This window comes from Bacillus rossius, chromosome 14, assembly GCF_032445375.1.
Source record: "Bacillus rossius redtenbacheri isolate Brsri chromosome 14, Brsri_v3, whole genome shotgun sequence".
NCBI classification, from domain to species: Eukaryota; Metazoa; Arthropoda; class Insecta; order Phasmatodea; family Bacillidae; genus Bacillus; species Bacillus rossius.
In genome coordinates, this window is record NC_086341.1 from 10,906,698 (window position 1) to 10,922,398 (window position 15,701).

The window sequence follows — 15,701 nt, forward strand, 5'->3', positions numbered from 1 at the left end:
GTGCGTAACGGGACACTTTTTCGTGCGTGCAGCCGGCGTTCGTCGATTTATTAGACGTTGTCACGTCAAAACAGGTAATTTTACAAACATTCTTAGTTCAGAATTTATAGAATGTTGTATTAACGGAATGTCGTATTGAGTACAGTTGTAAAATATTATACTTTGGAATAATATTTGACAATGTTTAATTATCTCGGTAGCAATTAAATAAGCATGACTGTCATGTGCAGACGTGTGCATGTGCTTTTTTTTTTTTTTTTTTTTTTTGCAATTGAAACTGAAGTTGTGATTTTCAACACTCATACTTTGCGGCTATGAAGTGTTTTTAATTTTAGAAATCAAAATATGCTGGTGTCAGTAAGAAGGAGTAAAGAAGTAGGCTATTATTGTGGACCATGTAATGATAAAAAATAATTTACTACATTGTAGTATCTTTAAAAGACTTCAAAATATAACTTTAAAAGCATTTCGTAGATAATGTGAAGGTAAACGATTTCAGAATTGCAATATATGTAAGACATTGAGAGTCCGGTATCACTTAAAAAAGTATTTTGTGAACAGTTTGAGTATTAAAAACAATTTGGTTCATTATAATATCTCTTAAAGACATAAATAATATAATTGTCTAAGTGCTCCAATTAGAGAGTCCGGCATTCTAATTTAGAAAACCGGTTCCCTAAATTTAACCAATTGCAGGGTTTTGAAAACAATTTCTGCATAATGTATTAATAATTTTCAACTCTGGCTTCTTATTATGTTGAAGAAATGTGTACTGAATATTAACCATGTACTATTTTTATGAAAACATATGTTTAATTACACGAAATAACATTTTAAAAACTTGTCCAACATAGGAGACTTCCCCCTAAAATTTTCCGACAGCTACAGGATAATTGTATAAAAAAAAGTTTAAGTGTGAAAAAAATTAATGAAATTTAGCTGTTTATTTAATGAATTAATGGGAAATATTTACCAGGAAATAATTAACATAAAATATACCGATCGATAAATATATGGAATATGCATTTTGAATTCTAACAAAAATGAAACATTAATGTGATTAACATAACGTTATGTCTTGATGAAACACACACCGCAGCTTGATAATGTATCAAAATATACTAACTTAACTGGCAGCTACAAAGTTATCGATTAAACACGTTCAGTGTGACTCACGTATAGTGTTATCCAGTTAATCTACGTTTTGAACAGGCACTCCCATCAACAACAGTGCTTAAGTTGATCCTACAAACATGTTTACCTATACTTATTCAAACTGACTGTTAGGACAAGATGTTTAGAACTTGGACGTCTTCGCAAGCATTCGAAAGCAGGGTGTACAGAAAAATCCATACAAACAGAATTCCCTAACTTCTATAGCTCTTTTAAACTTAAAACTGACTAAACGGATTCTTCAATGTTGTGACAAAAAAAAACGGATTCAATTCAGCCTCACGTGTGGGAAAAAAAAAATTACAACTCTGCTAAAAAAAATAGGGAGTTGACACACCAACATTGCACAGAACATTAAATACAATATGATGACAAGTAAATAAATATGTTAGCGATACCGCGATTGTCAATTGTGAATCTCGATGTCAATGAAATCCTCTTAAGTAACATGTATTTCCCCGATTATTCCTTGATTTTTCCAAAAATCCCTTACAATTCCGTGTTTTTCTCTATGTTGTACATCCTGTCACAGTGCCACTACGGACACGCTCAATAGCCAATGAAAAACAAGGTCATCGTGACGTCAACACAATATACGCGCCTCGACGGTCCGCAAGGAATAGATTCTATTTGTAATTTCGTCGTGCACGACGGAAAGCAAAACGGAAACCTTACAAAACTAAACTTCAAAAAATTATTGGCTACTTGGTGAATCTTTATGCTGAAAAACGAAACTGCTTTTTTTTTACGTTTGGGTACAATTTCACATTTGTGGTGTTCTTTTAACTGTTTATTAATTATTTTTTTTCAGCACAGCCAAATGTGGAATTTTTTTCTGTGTGCACTTCGGCTTATCAACAGGAAATAAAATATTCACATAGGGTCTTTTAGCGCATTATACAAAATGTCCATAAAAGAATATCCCAGTTATAAAATTTAATAGTATCAACTGTAGGCATTGTAGAGTAATGGTTCAAGGTCACAATTTTAGATAAGCGCATGTGCAAGTACTGCTTTGTTGTTTAATCGCTTGCTGCACGAAAGAATGGCTCTTTCCCCAATCAGTAGAGGGTAAACCGGTAAACTTTATTTGGCAAACAGGATGGAGCCCCTCCCCATTGTAATCTCTTTGTACGAGAGTGGTTGAACGTCCCAAGTCCTTGACCGTTGGATCGGTCGTAATGGTCGAGACGACAGAGGTCTTTTTCGCTGGCCTCCGCGTTCACCTGACATAACACCATGCAAATTTTTCCTTTGGGACTTTTTAGAAGATCGTGGCTACGTTCCGCCGCTGCCGAATGATTTGCCAGAGTTGAGACTCGGAAATTAAAGGGCTATTGCTTCCAATACTCCGGACGTGTTAACCGAAGTGCGGGAAAAATTGGACTTTACATTGGATGTGTGGCATATAACTAAAGGTGCACATATTTAACATTTAAAAAAAAGGTTAGTTTACCTTCAATTTGATGTATGATTTGTTGTAAACAGTCTAAATTAAACTGTTATAAAATACAATTGAAACTGGAACATTCTTAGATTTGCCGACAGCCATATTAAGAGTTCGTCGTGATAAAGTTGTCGTGGTATTATGTCCATACGCTATTTAAACTCTGTCGCGCTGTTTCCATGTACTACTACGATGATCGGATTTCTCGTGTCGTGTCGGGTCTTGTCGTGGCATCGCGACCCCCAGCTTCCAGGATTAACCCTGAACGTACTGTAGCTGGTTGTCAGGCGGACGGAAACGAACGTGCGACGGGGACGGAAGGCAGCGGGCACGGTTCGGCGAGCTTTCCCTTCCGCGGGACTGACCGCGGCGAACGCCCCTACCCCCCCCCCCCCTCCCGGAGCCTTCGACGGCCGTTTGGCTTCCCCTTTGACGGTTCCGCTCCCTCGCACGCGCGAGGCGGTGACGGAAATAAACTCCCCCGTCGCCAGTCGGGGCGTGGAAGGTATATGAAGCGCTTTCCTCCGACCCTCCCTCGCACCGCCCCTTTTCACACCACTTCTCCTCGCACCCACGTCCAATTAGCACGACGCAAGCGCGGTTGGGAGTTCATCACCGCCAGGCTTCCCCGATCCCGGGACTCCAGACCTCTACTAGTGTCCCGTCACGCACATTGTCCCGTTACACTGTGTCCCGTTACACTCGTTGTACGCTTGCGACGCATCTATCTCTCTTCCACTCGATTGGAACAACCATCGATTTGACTTTTTCGAGGCACATTAAACTTGAAACACTCCCGTTCGTTTCCTACTTTTCCTATCATCGTCCTATCCTTAACAGAATAACACAGATTGGTAGAAGTTAAATAGCAAACATGTATGAAAGTTATAGTCAAAATAATCTCTTCATTAAATTAATAAACATATTTGAATTAATGAGTGCAAATAAAAGTAAATTTATCAATTATATTGTAGATTTCATTTAACTCCTTCTTTGTATCCATACAAATTAGTGATCATTCAATAAAAATGATTCAATTTTATTCTTAGAAGTATGCAATCATTTCATCAATGTTTTGTTATGACGTCACGTTAAACTATCGTCCGTAAACCGACTTTACAGACAAATGTTTTATAAACTAAAAAAATTAATTTTTTTTTTATCCAATTAAATTTTAGTGGATTTAACACACCTACAGCTAATTTTATTTTTTCTGTAACTATTTAAATTTTTATCTTAGTGTGTGAAATAAATATAAATACTTGCTGTGATTATTTTAAAGTAAAATAATTTTATAAATAAAGCTTAGTTCGGACTTAATAAAATAGTAACCATAATTATACCCTGTTATTTTCAGGTTAAATAACATTCTAAAAAGTGTGTAGGTAAGAAATAACCATTCAACAATAACAATCCACTAAACACACAACTTCAATAATAATAAAAAATTAATCAACTAAGTTGAAATATGAACCCAGGAAATTTGCACCACAATAAAGTGCTGGTTATCCTATACAAATGGATAGTTATAATTTGAGATGTTTCGTCCTTCACATAATAAATATAATATTAAATTAAGATGAATTCACTTTAAATGCTTAACAAAGTGAATAAATAATATAAGAAATACTCACATACCATTGAACATATTACAATTAATTACTCGAGAAAAGTTGGGTTTAACACTTCAAATGAAATATAAATGTTAGTTGTTGTGCAGTATGCATATTGCAATTGGTTTCGAGATTCCCAGCATGATGAATCACTTTCCTTCATTTTGTAGAAAACAGTCACCTTTTTGGCACTATATTTCGTTTGAGTTGTTCTCTTCCTGGAACGGTCTGCTGACTATTTGAAAGACATCCATTCTGCGAACGAACTGCAGCTTAAGTTGCTTTCATGGCTGCAGTGTACCACCTAATTACCTCAACCTCACTTTGTGGAAATGCCTTTAATTATTTCATGAATTCCTTCTTCAAGTTTGACTTGTTCACCACTTATATTAAAAAAGTACTAGATATATTTTTTTGCTGAGTTCAGCAACAATATCTTGCTTTTCAGTAAATTCAAGTTAATCTTCTAAATGAATACATAAATTGCCATTGCTAGTGGAAGCACTGGTTTGAACATTTTCGGATGCAGTTGTTTCATGGGTTGTTTATGTTGACATATCAGATGGTAGTGCTTGCACGTGTTCTATTTAATAGTGGAATCCAGACATGTGGCAAGTATATTTATGGATGCATGTGGCACATTCAGTACATACTAGTTTGCAGGGGCAGTCCAATGGTTATCTTTGATGTGATACAATTCTTTTACATCAGATGTGGATGAAACTTTCCAGCCATTGTCTTCTTCGATAATCAACTCCTTGTTAAGAAGCAAATTTTCTCTATGCCTACTTCTTGACTTCACAAGTTTTCTGGTCACTTTACCTTTAGTTAGAACAATTAGCATGTTCAAATAGCTTGTCCCTAAGAAAGTTCATAATGGCAAAAAAATTGCTTTATTCAAACGTCTTCCAGTCTTTCCTTACAAATAGACACATATTAAGGTTCTATGCATACGTTCTATATGCATGATTGTATTGATGACACTATTCAGCCTGAAACAATATGTCCATGACTGATTATTTTTCACGTAGTTCACACTGAAATATGCCCCTAAATCAGCTGGGTCTGAATCTCTATTCGGCTGGTTTATTACCACAGGGAGCATCATTTCAAATGCAGCAGAGTCTCATTCTTGTAACAATGTTCTCAAGAGTTAGTAAACTTCGACCTGTTTTTCTCGACCATTAACTTTTGATAGATTTTTCTGCCAGGCTCTTTCCACGTGCCATAATCAGTAAGTCTCATAGTCGGTGGCTCCATGGTTAAAACCCATGTTTTGAAGAATGAGTCAGCCAAATCAGACATCAAAACTTTGGGGCATATTATGCCAGTTTCTTTTTTTATATACTCTAAAAAAAATTGATAGTACATGTTGATCTGTTCTAGACTGCAAAATTGTTTATTTTTTGATCTAGCAACTGTTATTAGTAAATCATTTTTTACTTTATGACATTGGATGATACATTTTTCAAGCGCACAAATACTTTCCAATTAATTTTTATTGTTCCCAGAAGTTAGGTATGCTTATTAAAAATTATTATATTGTATTTATTGCAAAAAATATGTCTGAAGCTTTTGCGCTTTATGGCATATATCTGGCAACATAGCAAAACGAAACAAGGACAGCTCTATTTACAAAGATCGTGCATTGGAAAGAGAAAGTATGTCCCATAAAACTGCACACTGCAATCTAAGGATGAGATGCGTTATAGATAGCTATGCAGACCCCGATATTATTACATGCAATTCTGAAGCATGAATATTTGTTAGCGAAAATGACAAATTGAACCAAACCAGAGAAGTTGATTATTTAAATTTCTTCCCTCTAGCATTCCAGAAAATATTTACTTATCAGTTAGTAGACTAGGCCCATACCAAAAAAAAGGGGGTTGTCTGTAAAGTCAGTTTACGGACGATAATTTTACGTGATAACGTCATAAGATTAAATTGCTGCTTTTAAAAAGCCCACCTTAACCTGTTTGATATTATAGAAGATTTTCTCGCACGGTGGTTGGCCGGTTCTTGCACGATCGGCTCAGGCGGAAAGTGACAATGAGTCATGCTTTTTCGTGCGTGCAGCCGGCGTTCATCGATTTATAAGACGTTATCACGTCAAAGTATAAACCATTAGTCAAAATGACATGGCTTTGGTGAAATAAGTTACATGAAATGTTTACGTGTCATATTTTTTTAATAATATATTATCATTAAGAATGAACAGAATTCATAAAAAATAAAAACAAAAATACCATAATCTCCTGTTTTGAAAACTAAATTGGCTTAAAAATAAAACTATAAAATCTTGTCTCTAATGATTTATCTTCCATGAATCAATTAAAGATCAAATAGTAATTAAAACCATACCTTCTACTACGATTCACTGCTCATAATTTTTCAAAGCTCGACAAGTAATTTTTTGTTTTGATACTTTTGTTTTTGCAATTCATATAACCTTAAGTAGAATTTATTAAGTGAAAAACTTACACAAATTAATTAGTATGAATACAATTTTTCTTGCTGCTAAATTAGCCTTTTTTTTTAAAAGAGTGCTTCAGGGTGACTACTCAAAACCTAGAATAAAATTCCTGGGTATTTCCAGGTTTTCCAGAAATTTATTTTCATTTTTCCAGAATATTTAACTCATTTTCTATACTAAGTCTATGCGTTCTTTGTAATACTAAATTATACTTAAAATTTAAATTTACGTCCAAGCCTGCCTACATAAACATATCCTAACAAAATGCCGAATTATGTTACTTTCCGCGCAAATGCACATTGCAGATACAATGATATTGGTACATTAGATGAAGTGTTGCCAACTATTGACAAGATAAAAGTTTACACCTAACAAAGTATTAGCTGTTATAAAACCAATAACTATTAGTTAAAAGATATACCGTATGAAAATGTAATAAACTGAATCCACAAATTATCAAATGAATAAAATATTAAACTTTTTTTTTTTTATTATTATTAAGAAAATTGGAATTACGCACAGTAAACAATCTTAATTCTGCTGCGCTCTGGTTTCAGGTTCTGAAAACGTTTCTCTGAGCGTAACAGTCACACACGTAAACATGAATGGCGTCAGGATTGCCGATCACGCTTTCGTCTGTGGATGCCGACTCTCCCATTTCGTCTCTTATTCTAAAAATAAATATTTATTACACAATCCATTGCTATTTAATATATATTCAATATCGATATCAATTGCAGATGTAAATAATTAATGCCTTTAACGTTAGATGATAATTACATTATGGAAAAATAGCAAATCTCCCGAGGGGTGAATAAATTCCTGGGTATTTCCAGTATTTTTCCAGAGGCAAAATATTCCTGGGTAATTCCAGGTTTTCCCGAATTTCCCGACAAATTGTCACCCTGGTGCTTATGTAGATATTGTTTTGGATATATAAATCTTTGGTAAGAATCAAATTTAATAGCACTTGCACCAGTACACACGTAATCAAAGTTTTCATCATTTATTAAAATATTTTAATATATTTAAAAATATAATATTTGGCACAAATATATAAATATTCTTTTTTGTTGACGAGGCAGATAAAGAAAACAAAATTAGAATATTTCAAAACTGTTTATTATACAGAACATATCTTTGTATAATAATTGCTTGATTTTTATTGGTTAGGTAACAGAATATTATAATTAACTGTTTTTTTTTTTTAAATTAAAACAATACATTTTCAAATTTGAGGTATTTACATTTCAAAATACTTGCAAAATAATAAATATTTCTTGATTATAAAATGTTTGTAAAGTACCTACATAATTAAACTGAAAACATAACTTGCAGAGTGTAAGATCTGTATTCCGCCTGAAAAGAACGCATGAAATGTTATATTTGGAGAATATAACACCAAATGCTCTAAAAGTAGGTGAACAAAAACAAATTTACGAGAACTGAGTGCTCCAATGCTGCCACGATATAACGAACTCATTAATGCATAACACAGGTTACACCAGCACCCATCGGGTTCACATGTATAGTAATGAAGAGCCTTTCGCAGAGTAAACGCTATGCAAGTTGGCAACGTCCAAGCGCAGGTTTGCACACTTCATCTTCGACAACAGCTGCGCAACAGGCTTCGTGGTCATGGAGTCAATTTCATCGGACTCTGAGTAGCAGACGAAGAGGACTGCAGGCAAGTTATGGGCCTGACACCAGGACAGAACTAAAACAAATCAAATCAGTAAAGATAATAAAAAAAATTTTAAAACTCTGCGTATGCAATAATAATACCCTGAGAGGCAGTAAGCAAGGTGTTCAAATGAGTAGAACACGACAAGGTTCTTACTCCTTCGTAACTGAAAAAATTAAGAACTTTTAAGGACCTTTTGAAAAAATTGATCACCCTAAATAAAACCACTGCAACAGAAAAAAACTACATTTAAACACACCTGCACCTGGCAGCAATTTTAATAAACAAAAATCATTCAAAAAAAAAATAAAAATTGGTTTTGCATATGAAAGAATCTAGATTGTGATGAAATAACATTTAAATTATCTGAGCAAGTTGTAAATCATACGCAGCTAAATACTCCTCTTAAAATTACAAATATAAAGCAGTTGATTCCTATTACGTGGCAGATCTCCGACTGTAACTGTAAATCCCAATTCTGTGAGGAAAAACATCCATTCTATGGGAAATCGTCTTCCTGCGGGAGGAGGAGGGAGGGGGGGGGGGAAATACCAGTTCCACATTTTAAGTCCCAGTCGGACGTGCAGATCTGCTGGACCTCAGGTCTATGATGACGTTATATAACTTTTTCTAGTTCAACATGAGTGTCAGAAATAGCAGGATGTTTGGACGGCTTACATTTTGAACACGGTTGGGACCAGACGAACCCATGCTTGTAACAAGTGCGCGATTTACCCAGGGAAGTGGGCGACAAGCCGACCCACCTTGCGCCGGCACGCCGGACACAATGTTTGGCTGCTCCAGCCGCTCGCAGACGGGGTCCCCCCGGTAGGCGTCCGTCTGCAGCCGCCTGAGGAAGGACATGGGCAGCTCCTTGCCGCGGTGGTGCAGGTACGAGGCGGCGCTGCGAGATGTCAGCGCCACCACCTCCCTGCAGCGCGCCATCAGCGGGAAAACCTACGTGCAAGGATTGTACCCTCCGGAGCAATCAAAAAATATAAAGGTGCTTTTAAGAGGCCACTCCGGTGTTTCAGGGGAACACTACGCAACCCGCGTTAACCTCGTAAGATCCAATGCTATTCTCATTTCGCTTATAACTCATCAACTAATATGGATCTCGAAATGATGCTTGCTTGATATGTAAGACAACGATGCTCTTATCAGAGCCCCTTTCCTTCAAAAAACGTGCATAAATTATGGTTTCTATTCTAATCTTTACCAATGTGCATAAGTGTCTTGTCTAGGTCTGAACCATAATTTATGCACGTTTTTGAAGAAAGGGGCTTTGATAAGAGCATCGCTGTCTTGCATATCAAGCAAGCATCATTTCGAGATCTATATTAGTTAATAAGTTATAAGCAAAATGAAAATAGCATTGAATCTTATGAGGTTAACGCGGGTTGTGTAGTGCCCCTGAAACACTGAAGTGGCCTCTTAAGGACCCCTTTTACCTCATCGCTTTCACCACTATCGAGAGGTAGAAAACTGTTTGTACTATCACAAAATCCATCAAAAAATAACAATGATAAATAATTTTGTTGGTTTGCTAAATTCTTACAGATAAGCCCCTACTGTCCAGAATTATCTTTGGTAAACAATCTAACACATGCACAGGGTCCACCTGAAATTTGTAAGTTCAAAGTAAGACAGTAAAAAACACCATTTTTGGTTTAAAAGGTGAGATACAAAATATGAGAAAAAGGTCATGTATAAATCTAATCACATGGTCCAAAATTTTCCAATAGTATTTTGGTGTCCTACCTGTTGCCGTTCTGTTTCCCAAATTACACACATCCGCAGAGCTCACTTTATTGTTTATTTCGTCCTGATGGCTAACCTGCATCTGTCGCCATTACTTTGTATATAGTCAATTTTGTGATCATCGGGGGACGTACCAAGCGTGTTGATGTGCCAAATTAAACTTTATGATTGTGAAACTATCCTGGAATACATTTTGTACACTTTAATGGCCATAAAAACAAATAATTGCAATTTTAAAAGTACTTGAGAAAATTAAAATTACACAATTTAATTCGTGTAATAATGCTGCTATCTGTAGGATATTTGGCATAGCAAATTTATCGATGGTTGTCAAACGTCCGCTGAAATGCATTAAAATCAGTTTCTAGCCTCGTAGAGGGCATAGTTAACTAAAACGGTGTTTTTTTTGTTACCTAACAAGGATTGGATTTGGATACATTTGGAATAAGGTCTGCAAGTTAAGTTACAGTTGTATCACAACAAAGAAGTGCTTATTCGCTACCTTACCTGAATGTCTTGGAATACCGCCCTTATTAAATATGCTATAGAAACATGCATGATGATAAGGCAGTGAACTACCTTTAAATACTTATCTGAAACACTGCTAAACTATATATTTTCTCGTTATCTTAACTATCATGAAATAACAGTTTTTGAATTTTTTTTGACATGATCAGCAGTCACATTATTATTATTATTATTATTATTATTATTTTGTAACCTACGTGTAAGAAGAACTGCAGAACTAAATAACTTCAGGTTTATATTCAATTCTACTTTAAAGATAATCTACTGCTACTCCATGATATAGGCCCTAGTTGGAATTCTTTCAGCGAAATTTGTCTAACTTTAGTCAAGAGTCTCAATTCTACATCACATAAAAATACTGCACCTCTCTGGTGAATGCATAAGTGTTTGTGACGTCCAGGCTTTCTTCACAGAGGCACACTAACGCTTTGTCATTTTGGAAGAATATCTGCCCCATGACATCACACTTCTTGGCCGACTTTACGTCCAGTATTCTGGCTATGGGATCCGCTTTCGCGACAACTCCTTGCTCAAACACACCTGTAAATGCAATCATATAGCAATGGAATAGCATGTTGTATTGAAGGCAAGCAAGTACGGTTTGTATTTAACTATAAATATAGGGGCTGAAAAAATTAGTATCAATTTTTTTTTTTACAAAATTAGTATCTGTTACTTTAACAGTAGCATTTAAATGCAATTTATTTAAAACTTAACATTTATGTAACTTAAAAAAATATATATTTCAAAAAGCTAGCAAACAGTTTTAATTAATAAAATAATAAACAAATTAACTGTATTAATTGGCGGAAAAACCTCAAGTACCTGTAGTTCTGCTGTGGATTAGTTACACTCCTGCTGAAGCAAAATGCAAGAGGATGCAGCCTGTTTTGTTTTCCTTTTACTAGCCAACCATATAGATTTTGTCTGTGAGATGAAAAATTTTTGGGAAGTGATGGTTTTGTGTATTATTACTGAAGTGCTGGTAAGTCTTAAGTGACAAACATAAATTAAAATTATTTAATTATACATGCACCTGTAGAACAGCAAAGTATTAATACATACATATAAGATGAATCAAGTCACAAAGTTTACAAGACAGGGTTGTTTCTTTCTAAGTGCGAGGAGATACATTTTGTAGCTATAACAATTTGAAAATTATCAAAAAACATGTAGCAATTAGGTGGCATTTTATAAAGATTCATCTATAGCAAGATGCTAATTTTTACGGCCCCTACTTATACAAAAGAACACAATATTTACCTTTCATGAATGCTCCATCCACAATTAATAGCACATCGAAGTTGCGTTGCAAAATATTCTTGTCTGTCATCCAAACAATCTTGCATGACCTATTAGTAAACACACCAAAACACAAAAGTAGAAATTTACAAGGGAGGGGGGGGGACTCTATGGTAAAGGTTTGTCATGCTACACTTATGTACAAATAATTGATGGTAAGTTATCGTCGAAAGAAACTAAGGGCCAGGCGGCAAGTAATTTTGTCTGTTCCTTCCCGTTACTTAAGGTACTATTTTGCAAACCATACAATTTTAAAAAAATCTAAAAACTGTGTAAGTTGCAGTGCATAACTGTAAATATGATCTGCTTGACTGCATAACTTGGAAGGTTTTCAATGAATACTATCAGTCATAGACTTGTAATTTTATTCATACTCTCAGGGTAAACTTATAAATTGATCTGGACACTTATTTTACTACTGCCAGAAACTTAAAAGACAGTGCTAAGTTGCAAGTACTGGTATAATCCTAGCATCTAATCTCTTTGGAGTATGTCAGTAATTCTAGCTCAGTGTTAGTATTCTGAGTTAATATTATGTCCCATTTTATTTACAGATAAAACTCAGTTTTAAAGGAACATATAAAATTTAAACTTATTATATCTGTATGCATTGAGTTCTGAAAAATGATGTGTCATTATGCCAAGGTGACGTGTATAGTTCCAAAACACAGCTATGCTCTCTGGAACATTGTAAAATAAAATAAAAAATAAAAAAAAATTCTAACTGTACATTTTGTATTATGCATTAGGATTTGGTTTTAAAGGTTATAATCTCATTCGTATTCCAACACACTGATTGAGTGTGAACTACGACAGCGTGAGTTTTAAATGAAGTTAAACCACACATTTTCAATGTTTGGCAGCTAGAGCTTATTTTCACATACAAAGAGGTGGAGAGTATGAGATGCTATAACGTGAGCATAACATGTTATCGGCTAGGCCAAAACATTTATAATTCGTCCATATTTGGTCGAATTAGCCCATTTCTGTAGATTTGGATTAGAATCAATGTTAGATTTCAAAAGCTCACTGGGAGATCAGTTATTTTTTCTCTATTGAATGTGTATTAGACTTGAGCATTTTCACAATAACTATTTATTTGTTTTATCCTTTAGAAATTCTAATTATATTGGTGCTACATTTATTGAATATCAAACTGATATTCATGTGTCCACCTTAATTATTTATTGTAAAAACAGTTAGGAGTTTTACCAAATACACCATGGAATATACTTAAGATGGATTAGGATGACAGTAATAATAATTTATCTTGGATTCATTTAAGTGATATTTATAACATAGCCTATATGTGTATATTCAGTGTTATGTATTAGGTTGTACAGTGATATATTTTTTTGTAATAACATTAGAAAACCAAGGGAAAAAACACCTTTTAGGTCTTTTAAACATTAGTACTATTAGTGATAATATAGTGTGACGACCCAAGAGAGTGGTCGATGATGTTTGACAAATGATGAGGTTCGCGCACAGAGGTGAACAATGTGAATTTATACATAAAGTGTTGTGTGTCACATTAAAACGTACAATTATAATAATCAATTTAAAATGTAGTGAACTTTACCTAACCAACCATCCTTACTAATTTTAAATAGGTATTTTTAATGCAGTTAACCTAACCGCTACACAATTTCACAAATCACAAAACTCCTGCAGTTAAAATACTTTAGTATATGTTTTTCATATAAATTTCTTATTATAATTTCTATTTTAACTATACATTGTGTTATGATTGCACAAATTTTAACTCTGTTTAACTTATGCTTTTAACCCAATATTTTCCTGTTCTTTACAGCCCTTATCACCATAAGTATTCTTATAATCCAGGCAGAATCGAAAAACAGCTTTAGCTTGATGTCAAAATTAGTGGTACCAAAAAAGGCCTTATGATTTTTTTTTCAGAAATACATCTAAACTTCCTAATAATTCTAGTATGATGATAGAGATGGTTAATAAATTATACCCGATAATAATAATGACTATCACATTTCATTTCATTTAACCAATTTTTTTTCCTTAGATTAACATTTTATTTCAACAATTATTGATAAATAGTCTAACAGACACAGATATCACGTCAAGCCCTCATAGTCCTTTAATTTCATTACATTCTGCCTGATATAAATTACAAATCATGTACGGTAAAAACAACTACGCATGAGAATTTATGATTATAGAATGACACCTTTCTGGACAGTAATTTCCATGTGAATCATCATCAAACTCATCTTCTTCGTCCCAAAATGCACGGGATACTTTTTCTTGAATTTCGCCAAAACAGACAGACATTTCGACAATTAAATAAAAGCACCGGGAAACAAATCATAAATAAAAATTGTTTTCAAACAACAATTTGAAACTCCATAGAGTACTGCAACAAAGGATGGAAACTAGTGGAAACTAGGTAGCTGTTTCAGAGCTTGTTTAATTAGAGAAAAATAAATGTGTAGAAATGACATTTTAATAATTCAAACTGTTAGAGACAAGTACTATTAAACATTCGGAAATCCGAACTCCAGGTATACATCGACGTGCTTGGTCTACTTTCTTTGCTGTTCAGATTACAGTATTTTCCATTCTGTTTGAACTGCTGCGAGATAAATATTAAGTATTAATGTAGCAGTTTTGCAACATCATCCAGTTTTCTTTATTACATGTCACTGACATGATGTCAGTAAACAAAAATCAGTGTTTTTTTTTTTCGGTTCGCCCGAACATTTACTTACGCGTAATTTAAGTTTTTTTTTTTTAATGCATACTCACTGTACTTATAAACAGCTTGCTACAAGAATGACAGGAACCTGCCCGTTTATTTCTCCTTTGTCACCTAAAATTAAAACTTTGAGGAGTTGTGCTTTAAATGTCATGTGTAGTATATGTGCAGCATTTGGTTCAAATATTTATGTTGATTGGTTAAATCATTAGTAATTCTGAACATAAAAAATTCTAAATATTTAGTAGTTTACCATTAAATGTTTTGTTAGGTTAGGTGAGGTGTAAATAATAAAAATTTGAGTTACTGAAAGAATGGCAAATTAGGTTAGGTTGTATGCAACGAAGTTGTCCTACTTACTTTGGAATGTCGCCACTCAACCCGAACGTACGGAGTGTGGACTGGTGCATGATAGTGTAGATATGTTGAGCAGCAAGCACTACCTGCTGGAACTCGTATTATGCTATTAAATTGAGACTTTAGCTATTTAAATGCATATTTACATAGTTTAAGTGATAATATTTAAATTATTAGCACCCTAGTTTTATATAAATATTCTAGCTGCCCAATTTTGGTGTTTGCGCTCAGTAGTGGAAGTAGTTGATGCACCTGCGCGTCAGTCGGTCATTGACTCGCGCTACGCGCTAGTGACCTTAGGAAAGGGAAGTAAATGCAATAGACTGTAGCGTTTTGTAATGTTCGGCAACGATAGCTTCCTCGGAGTGCAACTCCAGGCTGTGACATCGTGCTGAATATTATTAAATCGCAACCTGTATTTCAGTAACTTGGGGCACATGCCTTGTTTTCACTGTTTTTCAAGTGTGGACTTAATTGTATATATTATCTACATTATGAATGCTTAATATCGTGATGGGCAGTTGCGAGACGCAGGTAAGATCTTGCTTATTCATTAATCAATTGTGTGCTTAGTACATTTATGAGTTGTTATTTAGTGAATGGCATCCTGCAGGTCCACAGCCGGGGTT

General features: G+C 34.6%; 1 protein-coding gene across 1 annotated transcript; it reads right to left on the reverse strand.

Moving 5' to 3' along the window:
- Window positions 1–7,813: 7,813 nt before the first annotated feature.
- On the reverse strand, window positions 7,814–14,560 carry LOC134539140 (proteasome assembly chaperone 1). Its single transcript, XM_063380890.1, has 5 exons — window positions 14,188–14,560; window positions 11,946–12,034; window positions 11,047–11,222; window positions 9,158–9,350; window positions 7,814–8,426 (listed from the first exon to the last, which is right to left on the reverse strand). Exons 1-5 carry the CDS (start codon window positions 14,289–14,291, stop codon window positions 8,230–8,232), a joined length of 759 nt encoding a protein of 252 aa, XP_063236960.1. The 5' UTR covers window positions 14,292–14,560; the 3' UTR covers window positions 7,814–8,229.
- Between the last annotated feature and the right edge of the window lie 1,141 nt (window positions 14,561–15,701).